The sequence below is a fragment of the Castor canadensis genome, chromosome 1, assembly GCF_047511655.1.
Source record: "Castor canadensis chromosome 1, mCasCan1.hap1v2, whole genome shotgun sequence".
Lineage (NCBI taxonomy): Eukaryota > Metazoa > Chordata > Mammalia > Rodentia > Castoridae > Castor > Castor canadensis.
The window spans coordinates 141,583,281-141,604,185 of record NC_133386.1 but is presented as its reverse complement, the minus strand read 5'-3'; the positions used below and the strand labels follow the sequence as shown (position 1 = coordinate 141,604,185).

At 37.6% G+C, this 20,905-nt stretch overlaps 1 protein-coding gene and 1 pseudogene across 1 annotated transcript; both read left to right on the top strand.

The window, feature by feature from the left end:
* Window positions 1–6,860: 6,860 nt before the first annotated feature.
* Window positions 6,861–7,805, top strand: LOC109680272 (olfactory receptor 52R1-like). The gene has a single exon (XM_020155179.2). It carries the CDS (start codon window positions 6,870–6,872, stop codon window positions 7,803–7,805), a length of 936 nt encoding a protein of 311 aa, XP_020010768.2. The 5' UTR covers window positions 6,861–6,869.
* A 7,132-nt stretch (window positions 7,806–14,937) lies between these two features.
* On the top strand, window positions 14,938–20,131 carry LOC141420967 (olfactory receptor 51F1-like; annotated as a pseudogene).
* Window positions 20,132–20,905: the final 774 nt, after the last annotated feature.

Here is a 20,905-nt window from a genome sequence, read left to right as displayed (position 1 = left end):
CACCTCTCATACTAAACCTTATTGACTCCAATTTTCTTGAAGAGTGTCATTTCAATTAAAAGAGTCAACTTTGGATTAATGGCAAACATGTCGGTTTGGAGATACATCTCACTTCTATAAAGCTGGGCTTATCTTTAGGTCTGCTGGTAGTTTTGTAAAGAACCTTATTGTCTATTTATTGTCATGGCCCCTGATTTGGTGCTTTCTGTGGGCTATCATATTGCAGTTTATTGACTCTGTGATGCTGTTGACTGTAAGATATGCCAATATTTTATGTAATAGAAAAATTTACCATTTAAACTATGGCTTAAATCTTTCTTATTACCTGGAATTTCTATTGGTATGATTTGAAAAGCTTCTTTAGACTTACTTTTATTATCTATAATGCCTGTGCAGACATTAAAAAGGGAATACAAATGGAATAAATTGATGCACATATTCCTAAAAAAAAAAAAAAGGAGTCTGCTACAAAATTTAGAGATACAGTTTTTCTAAGCTGCAAGAGGGTCCAAGTCATTTGACAAATCATTGGCTGAGGTACTGTGAACATAAAGATCAATAGCAGTGAGGATATAAAATTGTGAATCTATAAAAGTGTCCGAATTTTCTATAAAGAAATGCTGAAAAGCTCCAGGACATTCATGACAATATTCTGGACAACCTTTTCTTCCCACAAAGCTTCATTCTAAACATCCATCTCTGCCCCACTTCTATAAGCCCAAAATCATACATTGTAATAGATAGGCTTATTATAACCACCCTTAACTGGACTCTTCACATTGCCCCAATATCTTTGTATATCTACTGTAAAAAGTTCAGAAAAGAGCTGGGAGGAAGTTTCCTAAATTATCAATGAATCCTGTAAAGTTGTCAGTTTTTTATAGGTACAAATGATGAGAAGCCTATAAGAGAACCAATAAGGAAAACATTGAATTTCCTATTACACACTCTGTAAGCCAGCCACTCTTTACTAAATTGAAAAGTAGTGTGGTTGACCTGAGAAGAAATTTTCACAAGAGGTTGGGTATCAGTTCTTCCTGGAGCCACCGCAGTTTTGGCGATTGTGGAAAAATCAGAACATGAGGATACACAGGTCCTCCCTCCAGATGTCATTTTATATGTGGGAACATGGTGACTGTTAGATTAAAAGCAAAAAAGAAAGAAGAAAAAAATAAAGCAAAAGGATTGAACTTTCTTTTTACTTCATTGTTCTGAGATTCAATATAACAAAGTTAAACAAAACAATAGACCAAGAAAAATAATTCTCAGTCCAAGATAAAATGAAACTTCCAGTTATACTGTCATCAAGATACACAATATAATAGAACCCTGAATATTTCCTGTAAGCCTGGAATCCATAAAAAATAGTATCTGTATTTTATTATACTACTATCTGAAAATATGCAGATATTTTGGCATATTATAATATGTTGTGGAACTATAACCAACTTATATTTGACAAAGGCGCTAAAAATATACAATGGAGAAAACACAGCCTCTTCAACAAAAACTGCTGGGAAAACTGGTTAGCAGTCTGCAAAAAACTGAAACTAGATCCATGTATATCACCCTATACCAATATTAACTCAAAATGGATCAAGGATCTTTATATCAGACCACAAACTCTAAAGGTGATACAGGAAAGAGTAGGAAATACTTTGGAACTAATAGGTATAGGCAAAGACTTTCTCAATGGAACTAAGAGATAGCATAGACAAATTGGACTTCATAAAACTAAAAAGCTTCTGCTCAACAAAAGAAATAGTCTCCAAACTGAAGAGACCACCCACAGAGTGGGAGAAAATATTTGCCAGCTACACATCAAAGGACTGATAAACAGAATATATAGGGAACTCAAAAAACTAAACTCTCCCAAAATTAATGAACCCATAAAGAAATGGGCAAGTGAACTAAACAGAACTTTCTCAAAAGAAGAAATTTAAATTCAAATTCAAAAGGCATTTCCATTAAGGAAATGTAAATCAAAACCACACTAAGATTCCACCTCATCGCTGTTAGAATAGCCATCATTAGAAACACTACCACCAACACGTGTTGGTGAGGATGTGGGGAAAAAGGAACCCTCTTACACTGTTGGTGGGAATGCAAACTAGTACAACCACTCTGGAAAAAAATTTGGAGGCTTCTTAAAAATCTAAACATAGATCTGCCATATGAGCCAGCAATACCACTCTTGGGGATATACCCAAAGGAATGTGACACAGGTTACTCCAGAGTCACCTGCACACCCATGTTTATTGCAGCACTATTCACAATAGCCAAGTTATGGAAACAGCCAAGATGCCCCACTTATTGATGAATGGATTAAGAAAATGTGGTACTTGTACACAATGGAATATTACTTAGCCATGGCGAAGAACGAAATCTTATCTTTTGAAGGTAAATGGATGGAACTGGAGAACATCATCCTGAGCGAGGTTAGCCAGGCTCAGAAGACCAAAAATCATATGTTCTCCCTTATATGCAGACTTTAGATCAAGGGCCAACACAAGGAGATTGAACTTTGACCACATGATGAGGTGAGAACACACAAGGGAGGTATGAGGATAGAAAAGAAACCCCCAAAAAACAAGATAGCATTTGATGTCCTCAATGCAAAGGAAATAATGCAGAAACTTTAAAGCAACAGAGGCCAATAGGAGAAGGGGACCAGGAACTAGAGAAAAGGTTAGTTTGAGAAGAATTAATTTAGAATGTAACACATATGTACAGGAAAGCAATGGAAGTAAACTCCCTGTATAGCTATCCTTATCTCAACTAGCAAAAACCCTTGGTCCTTCCTATTATTGCTTATACTCTCTCTTCAACAAAATTAGAGATAAGTGCAAAATAGTTTCTGTCTGGTAGCGAGGGGGTAGGAGAGGAGGGGGAGAAGGTGGGGAGAAAGGGGGGAGAAATAATCCAAACACTGTATGCACATATGAATAAAAGAAATAAAAAAAACATGTTGTGGAGATGATGATCACAACATATTAGCATAAACTTGGTTACCTTGGCAATTTTGTGCTACTTTCCTAAAAATGCATGTAAGTTTTGTATTTATGAAGCATATTTTTCAGTCTAACTTCTCTGCACTCCACACTAATATTTTCTTTCTGTTTTTTAAATGCTTTTTTTCCCACTTTCCTTTGACATCTTAACAAAGATTAAATGTTTAAAACTCAGCATGTGCTGAAAACAATAAATAAGAGAAAACCACCAAGATCTTGCCTAAGGAATGAGAAAGAAAGAACTCTATGTAAGGTTTTAAAGTTCAGGTTGAGTGAGAAGGGCCTCCAAGCATTAGAAAGGTTCAGAAATTACTGCGGAGGTCTGTAGGACCTCCATCAGAATTCATTTTCCCTCTCTGGTTAATCTCACACTTTCAGCAGCAGCATCAAGTGCACACTACTTGTGTGTATTACTCATTTACGCACACTTAGATACCACTGCACACTTTCAGGTATGTCCCTACCTCCAAACAGAATGTGCATTCAGTGACCATGCCCTCAGAATGAAGGTACCACAGAAATTATGCATACTCAAAGCAAATAATTATACTTTCACGTATGCACAAGCATATACATACAAAACTCACAAGCCAATCAGTATCTTTCATACATGTTTGTTGACATACCTCTCATATATAAACATATACATGAAACATTAACTCACTTTCAAATTTCCCAAACTATATGTTTGATTTTAAATTTTCTGGTCAATAAAAAATCACATGTAGCTGTGAGCCAGTGTCTCGCACCTGTAAACCTATCTAATTGGAAGGCTGGATCTGGAGAGTAATGTTTGAGTCCAGCCTGGGTAAACAGTTCATGAGACCTCCATCTTCAAAATAATCAGAGCAAAATGGACTAGAGGTACAGCTCAAGAGGTAGAGTGCCTGCTTTGGAAGTCCAAAGCCCTACTTTCAAACCTCAGTCCCACCAAAAAAAGAAAAATACACAAGTAGAGATAAGCACACACTTATGTAATCCCAACCACACAGCTTCTTGAACATGCATTCAAAGCCCCTGCCTTCATGTTTGTGTATATAGAAGAGAGAGGAAAGTTAAGAGTTAATGTTTCCAGTTATGGCTTCTAGTCTCAAAGGATGTCATCATGAATCTCAGGCAGTGGAACTTGAAGGAAGAGAATTGATGCTTGGGGGAAGGGACAGGCCAGGAATAGTCCTTAAAATAGATGCTGATCTGGGGTCTCTGCCAAACACTGAATCTCAGTGGATTATTAGAAGTGCTTATGGTAATGCTTGACTTGGTCACCGATATAGCAGACCTCAGGTTGAGTGATTACCTGTGCCTCAGCCACCTCTGCCTTTCCCAGAGAACAGCAGTACTCATAGTCTACAGTAAACTGGAAGGCAAAACAATGCGCTTTTCAGAAAGGTCTGGCTCTCTGAGAGCCCCAAGTCTAGAAATCCATGTCCACTGAGCTTCATTCTAACATGGGGAGAAGAAACAGGGCTCCCACTGTGTCCATCATAGAGACCTAAAAAGGTAGGAAGACTGCTTCCATATATAAACTTTCTGGGAAGGAAATTGTATCTGAATGCCATCTACTCTACACCTTAGGTTCAGCTGCCCCAAAGTAAAAAAACACCACCTAAATTTCTGAGGCCGTCTAACTGGTCTCAGCCTATTTCATCTTTTATTCTTTCACTGGATTCAGCAACACATCTGACAGAAAGACAACTATTTCCATATAATAAGAAGTGTAGCCAAGACTTAACAGAGTTATTGAGTACCAATGGCTGGGTTCAAACCCTATTCACAAATGAAAGTTGGGCTCTACTCAGTGTGGAACATAGTTCTTGTAACGTAATTTCCTCAACAAAAAGCTCCAGAGAGTTTGAACAAGTTAGACCTTATTTTGAGGAACAGAAAAGTAAATCAAAAGTTCACATTTTGATCACTCTAGCACTAATGTTTGAAAAGCATATAACTTAATTTTAGTATTCAGTATTCACTACACTCATAATAATATTCTAGACTGTGAAAAATAAGACAGAATATATTTAACAACAGGATAAAGAAAGAAAGAGTATTGTTCTTTTCCTAGTGCTTAGGGAGTACACAGATCACTACAGTATACAGTAGTCTGAGCTCCATTTCTTTTCTATCATTATAAACCTAGAGAAATTTAGAAAAAGATGACCTATATGGGATCTTGAAGAAACTCTTCTTCAGGAACCACTTAGTGTAACAAAATGAAACATTTGTTAGTTCTCAGAGGTTATTTGTTAAGGTAGATTGGAAAGGATGCTCTTTTGCCTACGGGTGTCTGTGATAAAAGGTAAAAACTAAGGCTTTCAAACCACATCTGAAATTAATTAGAGAGAAGAGTTTAACTAAGAACTAAGTCACTCACCTTTGCCTTATGGATTCTAAGGTAAGTTGTATGCACCAGAGGGATAAAACACTGAAGATAAACACACTAAGGCAAGTACAGATGAAGACGCTCACAACATATTCTGTGGAACAAGGACAACCTCTAGTATGAGAAATGAGCATAACTTCTAAGAGCATGGCTCAATGTAGGGTTTAGAGGACTTTATCAGGATATTTAAGATATCATTAATCAATTAAAAAGTCTGTTAAAGGTCAGGCACAAAGGCTTCCACTTGTAATCCCAGCTACTCAGAGACTAGGAGGATTGCAGTTCAAGATCAACCCAGAAAAAAAGTTAGTGAGACTCCTAACCCAACAAGTAAGCTGGGCATGGTGATTCACATCTGTCATTCCAGCTACAGGAAGGTATAAAAAGGAGGATAGCGATCCAGGCTGGTCTAGGCAAAAACCTGAGGCTCCATTTGAAAATTAACTAATTAAAAGTGGACTGGGGGCATGGCTCAAATGGTATAGTGCCTTCCTAGCAAGTGCAAGGCCCTGAAGTTAAACCCAGTAGCACCAAAAGAAAAAGTCTGTTACAACCTGAGTAATAGCACTTACTTGTTACTTCCTTCAGCAAATATTTATCCAAGATCAGAGGTGCTAGGATTAGGGCAGGTTTCAAAATTGACTTCACGTAAAATTTCCCATCTAGGGCAGATCTTGATAAACTGCAGCTTGCAGACTAAATACAGATTGTAGTGTGTGTAAATAAATTTTTAATGGAATACACCCATACACATGCATTTTTGTATGAACTATGACTACTTTTGCACCACAATGGCTAAAAGGACTGGTTTCAACAGAGACTGTATGACCCACAAAGCATAAAATATTGATGTTCTGAGGTTTTACAGAAGTTTCCTGACCTCTAATCTAGGAAGACCCATGTACTAAAGACAACATATTTAAATACAGAGTGATGATTGGCCAATTAGTTTCATTCAAACCTAAATCCTTATGGCAACTCTCCTATAGTTGAAGATAGTTCAACAACGTTACAAAAATTGTACTGGTCCTCTAAGCCATGCTGCCTTCTTACACAAAAATGCTGCCCAAATGACTTTACAGAGAGATAAAATGGACCTATTTGAAAGTTAGAGCAAGCAAGTTGTTAGCTTTAAAGAATAGAAGGGCAAGGATTATTATGATAGTTTTCCTTTAATGGATTCTACTTTCAAGAAAATCATTTATTCAATAGGAAACAATTATACTTGAAACTTACATGTTCTAAACCCATTTTGAATAACATAAAAATGAATAAAACAATGGCTAGTATAGCTGTGTTAGAAAATATTTATTACAAAATTAAAATAATTCCAGTTTATCATTAAATCCAATCACCTTATTACCCAGTTGTACAATTGAAAAAATTTATAAGTATTATCAATTATTGCCCCCTTTGAGTTTTGTCATCTACAAACACCAGATTATCTCCACCACAGAAAAAACATTACCCATTCTCTTATGCCACCTTCAAGAAACACCTCTTCTCATCCTGCGTTCTTTATCCTGCTTGGAATCCCAGGGCTGGAGAACACTCAGTTTTGGATTGCCTTTCCATCCTGTGTCATGTATGTCATGGCTATAGTTGGAATCATCACCATCTTGCATATAATCCAAACTGACCACAACCTGCATGAGCCCATGTACCTCTTTCTGGGCATGCTGGCCATCACTGACCTGGTCCTGTCCTCTTCCACACAACCTAAAATGTTGGCCATACTCTGGTTTCATGTTCATGAGATTGAATATCATGCCTGCCTCATCCAGATGTTCTTCATCCACACCTTTTCTTCTGTGGAGTCTGGAGTTCTCATGGCTATGGCCTTGGACCGCTATGTGGCTATCTGCTTCCCACTCAGGCACTCTAGTATCCTGACCACATCTGTGGTGGTCAAACTAGGGGCAGTTGTGATGGTGAGAGGGCTGCTGTGGGTGAGCCCCTTCTGCTTCATGATCTCCAGGATGCCCTTCTGCCCCAACATGGTCATTCCCCAGTCATACTGTGAACACATGGCTGTGCTCAAATTGGTGTGTGCTGATACTAGAATCAATCGTGGATATGGGCTCTTCGTGGTCTTCTCTGTGGTTGGCTTTGATATGATGGTGATTGGTATATCCTATGTGATGATTTTGAGAGCTGTTCTACAGTTACCCTCAGGTGAAGCCCGCTTCAAAGCTTTTGGTACATGTGCTTCTCATATCTTGGCTTTATATATCCCAGCCCTTTTCACTTTCCTCACTCATCGCTTTGGTCACCAGGTGCCCCAAATGGTTCATATCATGTTTGCTAATGTCTATCTACTGGTACCCTCCATGCTCAACCCCATCATCTATGGAGTTAGGACCAAACAGATCAGAGACAGGGTTATCCAAGGATGTTGTGGAAAAGACTCCTGAGCCAAGGATCACAGTACATCTTATTGCCCCATAGATCTGGTGGGTCAATAGGAACAGGCCATTATTTATCATGACAAAGTCATCTCTGTGAGCAACTCACCCAGAGGCTAGCATTCTCCAGAATAAAGGGGACAATTTTCAGTATATGAAGAATGAGAACTCTGAGACCTATGATAGATAATGAAAACATAATTGATCTATGTTCCTCATCATGAGAAAATAAAAATTTTTCATGTATTAAATCAATGACTATAGATAACTAAGGTAAATAGATCATATTTATACTATAAATAGAAGTACAAGTTGGTTATACTTTTTTCTTATTTTTGTGCTGGGTGGGGGTATATTGTGGCATTTACAAATGTTCTTGCAATGTATTAAATATATCATACTGAATTAACCCCCTCACACACTGTCCTTTATACCCCTCCATTTCTGGAATTTTTAAAAGGAATTTAGAAGTCATATGAAATAGTAAAAAATACACATATTACACATATCATCCTCTGCAAGTCTCTCTATAGAAACAGAATTTTAGAAACAGAAATATGTATATAGGAATGCAAAAACTCAAGAAACCAAATAGAAAAACTATGTAATGGCACACATCCGCAATCTCAGCATAGCTGAAGTATAAGTTCCAGTTCAGCCTGGGCTACACAATGAAACCCTATCCCTCCCTCCCCCCCAAAAAAACAACAGAAAAAGAAAAAAGAAAAGAAACTAAAAGAAAAATGTAAAATTGAATCTCTAGTGCTATTTCTTTTATTCGCCGAAAAATGTGAAGAATTATCGATATATAATATTAAAGTATAATGGACATAAAATATTGCTCATAAATCTTGATGTTTAGTCTAAAAAGAAGAGCATATATATATAAATGATTTAGGTAATGCACTCATACATGAATGGTAACTACTAGGATTAGTGTGGTTTGGGGCATTTTAATTTTTTCTTTGTACTTTTATACATTTTAACTCATCTTCAAATGGGAAATTTTCATTTTAGTTTGAAAAGAAGTATTTAAAATGGTATCACAAGCATACAGAAGACTTTCATACAGTTCCAAAAGCCTAATAATGACAACTAGCAATGAGGATTAGATTGCCTAAATTGGGAGACAAGAAGCCAATTGATTTCTTTCAGACAGCATTTCAGAATGAAGGAGAATGTTCTAGAAATGAATCAGGAAGTAAATTCTATGACAATATATAATATAGTTTTAGGTAGTGGGAGAGTAATTAGAAGTTTCAATATTAATTTCCTTTCAAAAATCACATTTTAAGCTGTTTTAAAAGAATGTTTCCTTTTGAATCTTTATACTTGAATTGTTGAGGTTTTCACCATTCTATCTTACCAAAACCAACAATGAAGAAGGTCCTAGAGTTCGAAGTCTTATGTCACAAAAATCAACATCAAATGAAGCTGTTTTGAATCAGAAACAGCTTTGCTTCTTCCAGAAGAAACTGGTTGTTCAAGACTGAAAATGGCCCAAGGAAAGACTTGTGTTCTAAAGACCATGTTCATGCATCCTAAATTTTATTTTATTTTATTTTATTTGTTTTCATAAAATTTATATTTTATTTTTTATTGTTGTGCTGGGGGTACATTGTGGCATTTACAAACATTCTTACAACTTATTAAATATATCATATTTGAATTTACCCCACCTATCCTAGGATGTCTGCCTAGTGAGTGCTAGGCCCTGAATTCAACCACCAGTACCACACAACACTTCCTATTTTTGTTGAGTATAATATTCTATTTTTCAACCTATCTCCATTGATGTGTTGATATCTGTCATCATTGCTATACCCTTTTTTGTCTTCCCCTACGTTCATCACATCAGTCTTTTGTCTGACCTAGGACTATATTCTTGATCTTTCCATTTCCCCAGTAGTTGTTTAGTAGGACATTCCAGGGCCTTCTCTTTATCCTCCAGGTCTCAACCAAAGTCACCTTTTCAAAGAGATGTTCTTAAATTACCAATCATAGCTAGATAGTGACTTGATTTCCCATTTGTAAGATGACCAGAGTTGTTACAGTGCCTCTCTTCCCCCAAGTAACACAAATCTATAATCACAGTGACTGAGAGAGGCCAGACACAAACTAAACAAAAGCAGTCTCCAGTAAGTCAGCCTCCTATGGTTTTTAAAGATTACTCATAGCCTCTAAAATCTGATCTCAGCTATTTTTATCAAACTTTCAAAAAGGGAATGCTTTTGTGTGGAAACAACATAATTCAGATGTTAATAGCATCTGTACTATTAACAGATGCTAATATGAGGGAGTGTTTTATTGCCATTTTCTAATCCACACCGAAGCAAATTTACTATTATTAGCAAGCATTTTTATCAATTAATAGGTACACAGTACTCTGCTTGGTGCCTGCTATATAAAACTTAAAAGTTCATTCTATTGTCTTCTGATACAAGATCTGAGATCAGAGGGGAAAAGAAAGCCAGATACAAGCAGTATGATGTCTGTCTTTGCAGATCATGGCCCTACCCTACACATCTGTCCAAGCCAGATGGATCTAGAGTCTCAGTCTTTGGTTTCCAGTTCTCAGTGAGTCTATTTTAGGTACCCTTTATCATAGAAGAGACTTAGAATTCTCAAGTTTCTTGAAGTCCTCTGAATGCCAGCCCTAATATTTCCTACAGGTCTTTGCATCACTACAGATTTATATGTGTAAGTAAATGTAATCATCCAATTATACTTCACATATGAGGAAACAGAAATCAAGGAATCTAAGCAATACCTTGACTTTATTTCTGGGATGGAAAGCAGAACAGAGCCAAAATGTAGAAAAAAATAACCAAATAAAAAGTAGATCTTCAAGGTAGGAATTGATCCTATGAAATCAACAAGAAGTCTTAGGCTTATAAGTAAAGGCATGTAGATTGCAAAACACTGAGGAGAAAGCCACATTGTAATTCATATTAGTGATGCCTTTAGAGTTGTACAAAACCATGCCTCCAGGATAGATTTAAAAATATGTTTTATTTACACCAATTATTACACTTTTTGAATATGCCTACAGTGCTTTAAACCTTGTATTTTAATACAGAGATGAGGATCTATGGGAATTGCATAGAGATAGGATACCTCCTCAGCAGATTGCCTTGTTTTAATTAGTGTCCCGACCAGAGTAGGAAGGGCTTAGTGGGTGTTGTAAACTTGAATTTCAATAGCAACTCTCTTACTGACAAAACCAGAACAGTAATAGTGCATGGTCCCTGCAACAGAAAGTATAGGCAAGATGGTAAGAAGGCAAGGTTTGTTGAGGAAAGAGTATATTTTGCTCTGGAAAGTGAATACATAATTCTAACGTGCAGTGATATAGATTGGATCAATGGGATGTGGCTTGAATTGCCAGTAGTACTTTTTTATGAAACTATCCACATGGGATGGGAACTCATTCGTTTATTCTTTCATTTACTTAGTAACTTTGATGAACATTTCTTTGTGTCTTCTGTCATGCTAACCATCATGTTTGTTACTGTTTTTTTGTTTCCAAACTAACTGTTTTTTTATGGAAGCAACAAAATCATTATTATTGCTTCATGATCAACAGTTTAATGGTGGTCTGGAATAGGGTAAGTTAATTTGTTAAATGACAAATACTTGAATGATGAATACCATGTTCTAAAGAGGTCCTGTGTAGAACTTTTAAAGATAAGTTTCCATTTTATAAGTTCTTGAAGGCCTGAAAGTACATGAACCTAAATGGCGTTCTTCGCTTACTGACTAACTAGCCATGGCATGCTTCAAGATATCAGCCCTGAAGTATGGCCCTTTTTTTTCCTCATAGTTCTCAGAAGTTAGGCCTGATTTCCTTAGGTGTAGCAAGGAGTGAGCAGAGCACTGCAGAGTCAGGTGACCTGAGGTCTAGTCTGGTCTGTCCTAGTTCAGACCTTTCCTCAGTGTTCCTTTCCACCATGCACTCCCACTACCATGTTCTGTGCTTCAACAAGCCCAAAGCAACAGAATCAAGCAACCAGGGACTCACACCTCTGAACCCATGAGCCAAAATAAGCCTTTCATCCTTTTAAGTTGATTAGCTCAGGTATTTTGTCACAACAATGAAAAGCTGACTACAACAAAGGATTTATAAGTATATAAGGAAATCTACACATTGTTGATCCTCCCATTGGCAGAGAGACTTTAAATGAAGCAATTTATTGGTAAGGGACTTGAAGCACATAGAGTTACTTTACTCAAAAACAGGAACATTATACTGAGCAGGAAGAATGTAGGGCATGAGGAAGACAGAACCTAAGTCAGGAGAGATAGATTTAAAAAATGTGGAAATGCAATTCCCAAATCTGGGACTATTACTTGTTCTTTGCAGCCATTTTGTGACTGTTGTGGGAAATATTGCTCTTCTTTGACATGGCCTGCACTAATTACTTCTATGAATCCAAACAGTTCTTCCTGGATCATGGGAAAGATGTTCTTTCTTCCACCTCTCCTAAAATGTTCATTTGATTGACTCTAAATTCATAAAATGAAATACTATACCTTCTTCAGCCATCCCTACTTCATCCATACTTTCTACCCTGCTGGTTAGACATAGTAACTAGATACGAACATATGCTTTCTACCTCAGTATGCCATTTTGCTCCAAACATGGGCTGCTAAATCAGGAATAGCAGTGATATTTCTCAATGTTTCTCACTTAATACTCAGTCATAAAATCATGTTTTCCTGGTTCTTTTAGTTCCCATAAAGCTGTCTTCTTCTTATCTCAACTAGCAAAAATGCTATGTATTTCTTACATGTCTACTCTTCATCAAAATTGGAGAAAGGGATAGAACAGGTTCTGCCTGGAAGCAAGGGGGGATGGGAGGGAGAAGAAGGGGGCAGGGTGGGGAAATGGCCCAAAAATGTATGCACATATGAATAAATGAATAAAGAAAAAAAAGCTGTCTTTTCCTATCTTACTTTAGTATATATAGGCCTCTCCAAAAATTTTTGTATAGCTTTGCCTTCTCTGGTTATTTCTTAAACAGCTACTCTCTGAACTTGTTCATCCACACTGTAGGAACAAAACAATACATACAAAATAATAAATTCCAGACTTACATTATTGGAAAAATATGGAAATCAGTGACTAGAAGTTACACTTACAGAAGACTTCAGATTCATGGATAGCTAAGTGGATTTCTCTTATTTCAGAAGACAATATATTCAAAATTGAATGCACTGATTGGTGTTTAAAAGTCAATCAGCACTTAAAAAATACATCCAGGGCTTAAGGCATGGCTTAAGCAGCAGAGTTCCTGCCTTCCAAGTTCAAAACCCCTAGTTCAAACCCCAGTACCACAAAAAGTCTATCATTTTTTTCCTTTTATTCATATGTGCATATAATGATTGGGTCATTACTCTCCCCTTCCCCCCACCCCATCCTTCTCGCCCCCACGCCCTCACGACCAGGCAGAAACTATTTTGCCCTTATGTCTAATTTTGTTGAAGAGAGAGTATAAGCAATAATAGGAAGGACCAAGGGTTTTTGCTAGTTGAGATAAGGATAGCTATACAGGGAGATTCTTTGCATTGCTTTACTGTACATATGTGTTACATTCTAAGTTGATTCTTCTTGAACTAACCTTTTCTCTAGTTCCTGGTCCCCTTCTCCTATTGGCCTCTGTTGCTTTAAAGTTTCTGCATTAGTTCCTTTGCATTGAGGACATCAAATGTTATCTTGTTTTCTTGGGTTTCTTACCTATCCTCATACCTCCCTTGTGTGCTCTCGCCTCATCATGTGACCAAAGTCCAATCCCCTTGCTGTGTTTGCCCTTGATCTAAAGTCTGCATATGAGGGAGAACATATGATTTTTGGTCTTCTGAGCCTGGCTAACCTCGCTCAGGATGATGTTCTCCAGTTCCATCCATTTACCTGCAAATGATAAGATTTCATTCTCCTTCAAGGCTGAATAGAATTCCATTGTGTATAAATACCACATTTTCTTAATCCATTCGTCAGTAGTGGGGCATCTTGACTGTTTCCATAACTTGACTATTGTGAATAGCACTGTAATGAACATGGGTGTGCAGGTGACTCTGGAGTAACCTGTGTCACATTCCTTTGGGTATATCTCCAAGAGTGGTATTACTGGATCATATGGCAGATCCATGTTTAGACTTTTAAGAAGCCTCCAAATTTTTTTCCAGAGTGGTTGTACTAGTTTGCATTCCCACTAGCAGTGTATAAGGGTTCCTTTTCCCCCACATCCTCTCCAATACCTGTTGTTGGTGGTGTTTCTAATAATGGCTATTCTAACAGGGGTAAAGTAGAATCTTAGTGTGGTTTTTACTTGCATTTCCTTTATGGCTATAGATGGTAAGCATTTTTTTCATGTGTTTTTTTGGCCATTTGAATTTCTTCTTTTGAGAAATTTCTGTTTAGTTCACTTGCCCATTTCTTTATGGGTTCATTAATTTTGGAAGAGTTTAGTTTTTTTAGTTCCCTGTATATTCTGGTTATCAGTCCTTTGTCTGATATATAGCTGGCAAATATTTTCTCCCACTCTGTGAGTGTTCTCTTCAGTATAGAGACCATTTCTTTTGCTGTGCAGAGTTTTTTTAATTTTATGAAGTCCCATTTGTCCATTCTTTCTCTTAGTTGCTGGGCTGCTGGGGTTCTATTGAGGAAGTCCTTGCCTATACCTATTACTTCAAAGTATTTCCTACTCTTTCCTATACCAACTTTAGAGTTTGGGGTCTTATATTAAGATCCTTGATCCATTTTGAGTTAATATTAGTAAATTCTATAATTTTTAACAAAAATAGTTATCATCAAATATGTAAAATTACATAAAAATGGTTTTCTTGGGCTTATAAGTAGAAATTTTTATGTCTTTGCTAAATGCCCATACTTATGATTGGTAAATAAATAATATAATTTAATATAGAATAATTACTTGATAAAGATCTAATATATTACTTAGGAGAAATCTCCTAATAAAAAATAAAATAAATTTGTACAACAAAGTAATTCATCATTTTTTATTCCACTGTATTAGAGTTTGAACTAAGATCTCACTCTTCCTAAGAAATGTTTAGTACCACTTGAGTCACACCCAAACTTTTATTACTTTTATAGGATGTAAGCATTGTATAAGGACAAATGCTACAAACCCCAGACACCGTGAAATTTCTGAGCAATTTAACAGCTAAATTCCCAACCTTCTCATTGACTGGCATTCCTGGCCTAGAGTCTCCCGTGCCTGGATCTCCATCCCCTTTCTGCTGTCTTTATGCCCTTGCCCTCTCTGGGAACAGCATGATCCTGTTTGTCATTACTACCCAGCACAGTCTCCATGAGCCCATGTACTATTTCCTCTCCATGTTGTCAGCCACCGATCTGGGCTTCACTGTTTCTACAATGTCAAGAACACTGGGTATCTTCTGCTTTAATGCAAGGGAAATCACTCTAGATGCCTGCATTATACAGGTTTTTTTTTTTTTTCGTAGATTCACTGTTGTTGAATCTGATGTGCTCATGGCTACGGCTTTTTATTATTATTATTATTATTATTATTATTATTATTCATTTATTCACATGTGCATACATTGTTTGGGTCATTTCTTCCCCGTGATCCCCACCTTCCCCTTCCCCCTCTCCCCCCTCTCTTCCAGGCAGAACCTGTTCTGTGCTTTTCTCCAGCTCCATTGAAGAGTAGAAATAAGCAATAATAAGAAAGACATAGCATTTTTGCTAGTTGAGATAAGTACAGCTATGCAGAGAGAGTCCTAGCATTGCTTTCATGTACAAATGTGTTAAAGCCCAGGTTGATTCATCTCTAACTTATCTTTACACTGATTCCTGATCCCCTTCTCATGTAGACCTCTGTCACTTTAAGGTTTCTGTATTAACTCCTCTGGAGTGGGAACATCAAATACTTTCTTGTTTTGGATTTTCTGTCTAACCCTGTACCTCCCATATATGTTCTCCGCTTGTCATGTCCCCCAAGTCCTACAACATTGCTGTATTTGCCCTAGGTCTAAAGACCGCATATGAGGGAGAACATTTGATTTTTGGTCTTCTGAGTCTGGCTAACCTCGCTCAGGATGATGTTTTCCAGTTTCATCCATTTACTTGCAAATTATTTCATTTTTCTTCATGGCTGAGTAAAAGTCCACTGTGTAAAAATACCACATTTTCTTGATCCATTAGTCAGAAGTGGGGCATCTTGGTTGTTTCCATAATTTGGCTATTGTGAATAGCACTGCAATAAACATGGGTGTGCAGGTGCTTTTGGAGTAACCTGTGTCACATTCTTTTGGGTATATCCTCAGGAGTGGGAATGCTGGATCATATGGCAGATCTATGTTGAGATTTTTAAGAAGCCTCCAAATTTTTTTCCAGAGTGGTTGCACTAGCTTGCATTCCCACCAGCAGTGTACGAGGGTTCGCTTTTCCCCACATCCTCGCCAACACATGTTGGTGGTGGTGTTTTTGATGATGGCTATTCTGACAGGGGTGAGGTGGAATCTTAGTGTGGTTTTGATTTGCATTTCCTTTATGGCTAGAGATGGTGAGCATTTTTTTCATGTGTCTTTTGGCCATTTGAATATCTGCTTTTGTGAAAGTCCTATTTAGTTCAGTTGCCCATTTCTTAAATGGTTCATTGATTTTAGGAGAGTTTAGTTTCTTAAGTTCCCTGTATATTCTAGTTATCAGTCCTTTGATGAATAGCTAGCAAATATTTTCTCCCACTCTGTGGGTGGTCTCTTCAGTTTAGAGACCATTTCTTTTGTTGTGCAGAATTTTTTTAATTTTATGAAGTCCCATTTGTCCATTCTTTCTCTTAGTTGCTGGGCTGCTGGGGTTGTATTGAGGAAGTCCTTGCCTATACCTATTAGTACCAGAGAGTTTCCTGCTCCTTCTTGTACTAACTTCAGAGTTTGGGGTCTGATATTAAGGTCCTTGATCCATTTTAAGCTGATACTAGTACAGGGTGTTAGACATGGATCTAGTTTTAATTTCTTGTAGATGGATAACCACTTTTCCCAGCAGCATTTGTTGAAGAAGCTGTCTTTTCTCTATTGCATATTTTTGGCCCCTTTGTCAAAAATAAGTTAGGTATAGTCATATGGATTCATGTCCGGGTCTTCTATTCTGTTCCACTGGTCTTCATGTCTGTTTTTGTGCCAGTAATATGCTCTTTTTATTGCTATTGCTTTGTAATATAGTTTGAAGTCGGGTATTGTGATACCACCAGCCTTGCTCTTTTTGCTTTGGCTATTCATGGTCTCTTGTGTTTCCAAATGAACTTAAGGGTAGGTTTTTTTAATGTCTGTGATGAAAGTCATTGGAATTTTCATGGGAATTGCATTAAACATGTAGATTGCTTTTGGTAGTAAAACCATTTTTACTATGTTGATTCTTCCAATCCATGAGCACAGGAGATCTTTCCATCTTCTGTAGTCTTCCTCAATCTCTTTCTTCAGGGGTTTGTAATTCTCCTTTTAGAGGTCATTCACATCTTTTGTTAAGTTTGCTCCCAGATATTTAGGTTTTTTTGAGGCTATTGTAAATGGAATTGTTTCCATGTATTCCTTCTCAGTTTGTCCATTCTTGGTGTATAGAAAAGCTAATGATTTTTGTAAGTTGATTTTGTATCCTGCCACCTTGCTATATCTGTTTTTGGTGTCTAAGATTTTGGACAGCATTTTTTGGGTGTATAAGGTACAGGATCATATCATCTGCAAATAAGGATATTTGACAATTTCTTTACCTATTTGTATTCCTTTTATTTTTTCTTCTTACCTGTTGCTCTGGCTAGAAATTTGAGTACTATGTTGAAAAGGAGTGGGAATAGTGGGCACCCTTGTCTCATTCCTGATTTTAGGGGAAATGGTTTCAATTTTTCACCATTAAGTATGATGTTGGCTGTTAGTTTGTCATATATAACTGTCTCTCATAGCCTTCAATATTCTTTCTCTAGTCTCTGTGCTTGTTGTTTTAATAATAATATGTCATGGGGTAGTTCTATTTTGGTCAAGTCTGTTTGGTGTCCTGGAGGCTTCCTGTACCTGGATGGGCAGGCATAGTTTTCTCTAGACTTGGGAAATTTTCTGTTATCATTTTGTTGAATACATTACACATTCCTTTTGCTTGCACCTCTTCTCTTCTTCAATGCCCATGATTCTCAGGTTTGGTCTTTTAATGGAGTGAGTCAGTGAGTTCTTTCATATTCCTTTCACAGGTCTTGAGTTGTTTAACTAATAGTTCTTTGGTTTTTCTTTAATTACCATTTCATCTTCAAGTTCTGAGATTCTGTCTTTTGTTTGTTCTATTCTGCTAAAATGGCCTTCCATTTTGTTTTGCAATTCTGTTTCATTCTTTTTTCTGAGGTTTTCCATGTCATAGGTCACTGCCTCTTTAATGTTGTTAATTATCATCCTTAATTCATTTATCTCTCTTTTTATGCTATTTTCTGTTTATTTAGGGCTCCTATGATTTCATTGATTTGGTTTTGTGTTTTCTCATATTCTTTATTTTTGTGCTCTTGGAATTTCTTGAATGCCTCTTGTACATTTTGGTTGACCATATCTAGTAACATCTCCATGAAATTCTCAGTAATTACTTGCAGAATTTCTTCTTTTAGAGTGTTCTTGTGGGCTTCCTTGGGTTCTTTGGTATAGTTTATCTTTGTTTTGTTGGAGTCTGAATCTGGGTACCTGTCTTCTTCATTTCCCTCTGAATCCTGTACTAATTTGTTTTGAGGGGAAGAATGGTTTCCATCCCTTTTTTGTTCTCCTGTATTTCCACTTGGTGCCATTTCTGTCCCTGGACTATGTGTAATTTAGTGTTAGCTGAGTTACAATAATGAAACTAACAAAATCAAGGAAGAAGGAGAATATAGAGAAAGAAAGAGAAGTAGAAGGAAAAAAAAGAAAAACTAAAAAGAGCAAGTACCAAGGAAAACATCAGGGAGAGATGGTGGACAATCAAAGAGCAAACCAGACAGCCAAACCTTTAAAGGAAGGCAAACAAACAAACAAAAAATCACTGGTTCAGGAACAGTGGAATTTCAGTCTTAGTAGTTCTGCTATTACTCCTTTAGCATCTAGACCTGTCTGTGTCTCCTAGGCAGGTTTGGAGCCCTCCTGTAGTGGGTGGCGGGTGGATGGGATCCCAGGGGCCTGCAGGTGGAGGCCTGTCATTGAGGAGATCTAGCGGGCCTTTGGAGCATGGGCCTGGCATACCTGAAGGGCACGGGCTCAGTGCAGTGGAGATCAAGCATGCCTGTGGATTGCTGTCTTGGCAGGCCTGAGGGGCTCAGCCCAGCAGAGATTGTGCCAGCCTGTGCAGGCTTTAGGGGTGCCACCCAGCAGAGAGGAGATTGTGAATGCCTTAGGCTTGACAGGCCTTAGGGGCATGGTCCGGCAGAGATTGTGCAGGTCTGAGGGGTGTGAGTTTGGGGGAACCAGGCCCTGGTGGGGCTGAGGAGCAGGTCCAAGGATCAGAGATCCCATGGCCTGCAGAACAGTGGTTTCACAGGCCTACTAGGCGAGGCTTGGCATGCAGCACCGGCTGTTCTTTTAGTAAATTGTGGCATGGAGAAGCCTTCCAAGAGTTGAGGTTCAGAGTGCTGATGTTTCAGCTCTCCCGGGTGCTTTACCTCCCCCAAGTGTGTCTCTAGCATCTCAGCAAAGTCCCTCATTCACGGAGCTCATGTGGTCTGCAGCTGTGTCCCAGTCACCATCTTGGATCTCCTGGTCCAAACTCATGGCTATGGCTTTTGACCGCTATGTAGCAATCTGTGACCCTCTCAGGTACACTACAATTCTTACTAATTCCAGAGTCATTCAGATGGGTCTCCTAGTGATTATACGACGTGTGCTATTAATAGTTCCACTACTTTTGCTCCTTACTTCTCTCTCTTTCTGTAAAATGAATACACTTTCCCACTCCTACTGTTACTATCCAGATGTGATTAAATTAGCATGTTCAGATACTCGGGCCAACAGCATCTGGATTAGTTGATCTCCTTCTAACAACAGAGATAGATACACTATGCATTATCTGTCTTACATCTTGACCTTTCACTCTGTCCTCAATATTGCCTCCCATAAAGAATGGTACAAGTCCTTTAGAACCTGTGTGTCCCACATTGGAGCAGCTGCTATTCTCTATGTCCCCCTGATGACCCTGTCCTTGATATCTTGCTTAGTCATTCTGCCCCAAAGTGGTCCATTCGATGATGGCCAGTGTATACCTGCTTTTACTACCTGTGCTCAACCCCATCATCTTTAGTGTAAAATCAAAACAGATCTGCAGGAATATACTTAGTCTGCTCCTTACAAAATAATCAGACATTATTAAGGTTGACATTAACCTGATATAAATATTTTCACTGCAGAAAAGCAATGCTGGTAGGTTACTCTGTATTGGTATGTGGTCATATTTTCATATATTCAGCAATATTTGATAAATAGTTCATATTTCCAGTCATAAAACATAAGTTTAAAATGCTGCTTCCAGAATTTTATAGTCTAATAAGGGAAAAGGGAAAATAATAACAAATATAATGCAGCATCTAACATTTCCTGATTATTCTATTCTTGGTGTTCTACTGTTTTTAAGACAAATTCAACATATTCTTCAAACATCAGAATGAAATATAAAACATTAAGTATAAATGTCATTAAATATATACACTAAGAAGAAGTTGAGTTCTAAAGACATTTAGGCCACACAACTGTCATAGCACACATAGGGAGCTGCATATATGTTGTTCATTTATCACAGGAGCAGAGATGGTGAGTTGAGGGAGAGACCATCCAGATTCTGACTTATGTTCTCACTTGTGATCCATACTTCTTTCATACATAGCTCCTATTCTAAGGAAGAAAACCACAGTGTCCCCATTTGGCATGATACAATTACCAAAGTTTGTGTCTCTCACAAAATGCAAAGAAGAATTCCATTCTTTTGGAAGAAAGAAGACAAAATGAGGGTTCCATTTCTAGGTATGCTGTCATAAATTTAGTCCCAGAGCAAAGGGGGAGGAATCCCATTTTTTCATTTATGAGTTGTGAACTTCCCTCAAAATTAAACCATTAATTGCTATTTAAACATAGTT

Bases quoted from the DNA above. Each gene is read 5' to 3' on its own strand.
- LOC109680272 (XM_020155179.2), top strand. From the start codon at position 6,870: ATGCCACCTTCAAGAAACACCTCTTCTCATCCTGCGTTCTTTATCCTG.